Genomic DNA, 4,150 nt, shown 5'->3' with positions numbered 1-4,150 from the left:
TTTTTATTGTTTTAAGTATTATACTTTATTATTATGCTGTGATATGGAGTGATATTGTTTTTGTTAATTTTTTATACAGTATGAATTGTTATCGTTTTGTTTTTTTAATTTTATTGTATAAATAAATTTTTAATGGGTGATACAGGCCTACTGAGGAACCGAGCACCCAAAAATAACTTCGGTAACGCGCCCTTTTGTATACCTCATAGGTGGTGTGGAAAATGCGAATTGGGTGTTTTATTTAAAATGCCCAAAAATAGCTTTTTTTCTGATCTGGCCATAATGGAAAATGTCATAAAAAACGCTAATTTTGAGGCGCTCTCACACTGGAATAAGTTTAACATCCCGTTATTCCTGCTGCAAATACAACTGAATACTCTAGAACCGTGACTCGCCTATGGAATGGCATCAACAACGAGTACATATACTACTATATACGCGACAGAACAAAAATTGCCCTGAAGTGGCGCAAGTTGTTATCAAAACACATAGAATAATCACATAAAAATATATACAATACAAATACAGCCAAGGGAAACCAAACAGCAACTRGGAACCCAAACTTCTATTTTCACCTGAAATCCTTCGAACTTATCGTGTGGTTTAAGAAACATTTATACTTACAGCATTYCTATGCCATCGTTTGTACATTGCAAATAAAAAAATCGTTATTCTATTGAAAATGATTGCGCAATCATTTATTGATTACACTAAGGCCGGTGCAATATGCACAGTTTTACGAGCTTACAAGCATTTGGCTTCGAGTTTTACTATTTTATGAAGAATTTCATCGTGTTTATTACGTAGTTTATCCACTTTGTCCATGACAATATTGATCTGTTCTACTGTATTGTCAAAATCCAGCATTAGAGCCGGTTTATCGAGTAAGCCGCATTGGTAGCTCAGTTCTTTGATTTCTTTACGCATTTCGGAGCGTTGCTTCTTCGAATCGAAAATACATTTGCGCGCCGTATATTTTTGTGACTGTAACATTGCTAGACATGTTTTTTGAATTTTGATYTTGCTACGAATCATAGCTTGCTTCTCCTTCAAATGACCCAAGACGTGCAAGTCGGCATTGCAGCGCACACGTGACCGAACTAATTCAGCATTGCGCTCTACGGTGGCAAATGTAAATCGATGTTAATGAAACTGAAAGTTTAGAAAAGGAATTRAATAGGGAAAATTTACTTACCCTCAATTTTCTTATCCAAGGCTTGACATTCATTTTGCAAGGATTCAAATTCGCGCATCTGGAAATTATTGCCAAGATTCTCCAGTTTCTTCAATTGCTGCAGAATATTAAATTGAAAAAAAAAAAACAAATTGTAAATTTAAAGATGATCTATAATTTTTAAAGCCATTGCAAGCCTTTTTCTAAATTTGAATAAACATACAATTTCCGTTTTCGCTTTCTACAACTCAAAAGCTAACGAATATTTTATTCGAAAATTGGCTTGAAAGTCCGAAATCGAGTTACGGAATATAAAAAATCCGAATTCGAGTAAATTTTGTTTCSAATCGAGTTACAGAATAGGCCCCCTGATGCTCAAAAGGACACCAACCACCTTGGTAGGGTTCGTGGCTCATTTAAAACCTCTGGGCTCCTGCTTCCTGAATTAGTCTCCGGTCAAACCTCGTAGCCGAAACTATTAATTGTTGCGTTTCTATACAGCTCTGGACTGGTGGGCAAGGGTTGGACCCTATAAACACATAACTCATACAAAACTAACTCTCCCAGTAAAATGAATTCGCCGCTTAAAAAACTCAATCCTAACTRTTTGGCATTTCGACTAGTGAAGAGCACACCGATAACATCTTAACATCTAATCTCCGTACCACCCAGATTCCAAAAATGCACTCAGATGCCAATGTCCCGTAAGCAGGAAACCCAGACTAAGATAAAACCTTAAGTCGAGTTATCCTGAACACAAAAAAAAAAAAAAAAAAAAAAAAAAAAAAAAAAAAAAAAAAAAAAAAAAAAAAAAAAAAAAAGCAAAAAAAAAAAAAAAAAAATTCCGGATGTAAGTATGTATGTATGATAAGTCACTGGGCCGTTATGACTATTATCCCAACGGTCTTGCCACCTACACCTAACTCTATCATCTAGAAGCCTAATGTTTCCTAGATATGCCTCCCTCTACACATCATCATSGGAAATCCAGCAGTTCCGCAGTAATGAYACACTCAAACCTTCTTCAAGCTTCTTAACCTGTACGACMATCAGGTCCAGAGSGGTGCATCTAAGAGAATYTGCATAGCATCCGTTGAGACGGTGCGACATATAGGCAAATAAGCAAGCATCATACAAGGCTGAATTGAGAAGAGTTTCTGGTACCTTCGACCAGAAGAACAAAACAGTCGTTTTAAAGATCCTTCTAGCAATCTGAATATTAAACAATTATTCTGAGTATTAAACACTTCGGCTATCAGCTGTTGTTCCTCTATGAAATAAGTGGGTTCGAAGTGACATTTGAAAGTATATAATTTAGCCGGAACCAGGAAAAAGTAAAATAAAGCGCTCATACAAATCACAATATTTGGGAAAATCTCAGGTCATTATATTTCTTCGACCACAAACGTAAAAAAAAAAAACAATGTATGAACCTTTATATAGCTGAGATAAAACGTAAGAGATAACTAGTAAATACAAAATTTGAAAAAATATTCGAATATGCTTTCCAAACTATTYAAACTTTATCCCATATAATAATAAKAACTTTGTAATAAAGCTTGGTACTTACCTCCGATAATGTGGCATTTGAGTGTTGTTTCTGAACTAAAATATACCGCGCATCTGAGATTTCTTCACGTAACTTAGCCATCTTTCGCAAATCCTTATCGACTTCCTAGTATACAAACACAAAAAGATGTTATAGAAATGTTGCCATAACGGTAAAAATTGCTCGATCTTACCAATGTTAAGTGCTCACCCTTTTTAGCAAAAGATTTTTTCACAAGTTCTTCGAACTCCTGCAGTTTTTCTTGATTTTTTATATGCAATGCGGACACATCCTGCTGAATGTTAGCAATYTCTTGTTGTGTCGAACTTTTAAGATCCTCCTCACGGCAAAGCATTTGATCCAATTTATTTGTGGCATCTTTTAGTTTGTTCATTTCGTCGAGTATGGTTTCTGGTGGATCATCGGTAAAAACACGATATTGCCCTTTACGATAGAAAAATTCGGCAACGCGCCGATTAAGAAAGCTACGCGCCTTCTGTTCCACCTCAAGCAGCTTCATTTTTTTGGTTATCTCCTCAATAAGGGAGGCTTTGTTCAAATGTTGTCGCAGGAAAATATTTGGATCGACGTATTCAGACTTTTCAACCACCTCTGCGATTAGTTCTTTAAGAAATATAACTGTGTCCGCAGCTATGCTTTTTAATTCCTTTTCACGCTCGTATGCAATCCAGTCGAACTCCGTTATTTCTTCAATGACTTGCTTTTTCTCCATTTCCATAAATGTTTCGAAAACCTCTGCTTCGTCAATTACCTTTGGCGCTTCAATTTCTTCATCTCGTTTTAGCAATTCCAATAATTCTTCATCTTCAGATATATCTTCATCTTCTGTGGTGGATGATTCATCCTCAACCATTCCTTCTTCATCGCCCTCTTCCTCCTCCTCGGTACTTTCATACAACATACCGGTCAGGGGATCAACAAAAGAGCCAATATCTTTGCCCGTCTGTGTTTCTCCAACTGCAATTGCAGCTATATCTGGTATGGTGCCTAATTTTTCAAAAAAATCTTCAGATGATTCTTCACTTTCTYGAACATCTCGCGATGATGTTGTTGATTCGGATTCACTGCTTAAGAGATCTTCATCAAGTACTTCAAACACAGTTGTGACTTTTGCCGTTTCCTCAATCGATATCCTTTCTTCTGGAGCTTCGGGTTCCATTACTTTACTAGACTTAAGCGCTGATTTCCCTACTTGAAAGTTGTACTTTGAATCTTCTTTTTTATAAGATGCAACATCTTCCCCCTCTACAATTCTAACGGAGTCTTTCTCCATGTTAAATGCTGTTATTATAAAATATAATTGTGTATATTTGTCTGATTYTAATAAAGCAATGAAAATATCTTTTTCCTGTGTCTCCCAGTTGTAATGTTGTGTGTAATGAAAAGAAAATCTTTACAAATATCAA

At 35.9% G+C, this 4,150-nt stretch overlaps 1 protein-coding gene across 1 annotated transcript; it reads right to left on the bottom strand.

The window, feature by feature from the left end:
* Nucleotides 1–671: 671 nt before the first annotated feature.
* LOC108978489 (coiled-coil domain-containing protein 96-like) lies at nt 672–4,099 on the bottom strand. Its single transcript, XM_018948811.1, has 4 exons — nt 2,917–4,099; nt 2,745–2,849; nt 1,196–1,292; nt 672–1,118 (listed from the first exon to the last, which is right to left on the bottom strand). The coding sequence occupies exons 1-4, from the start codon at nt 4,015–4,017 to the stop codon at nt 745–747; spliced, it is 1,677 nt and encodes a 558-aa protein (XP_018804356.1). The 5' UTR covers nt 4,018–4,099; the 3' UTR covers nt 672–744.
* Nucleotides 4,100–4,150: the final 51 nt, after the last annotated feature.

The sequence above is a fragment of the Bactrocera latifrons genome, unplaced genomic scaffold (genome assembly GCF_001853355.1).
Source record: "Bactrocera latifrons isolate USDA-ARS-PBARC rearing strain unplaced genomic scaffold, ASM185335v1 scaffold_123, whole genome shotgun sequence".
In the NCBI taxonomy this organism is placed as follows: Eukaryota; Metazoa; Arthropoda; class Insecta; order Diptera; family Tephritidae; genus Bactrocera; species Bactrocera latifrons.
The sequence above is the reverse complement of the archived record's forward strand: the minus strand, read 5'-3'. Positions and strand labels throughout refer to the sequence as shown.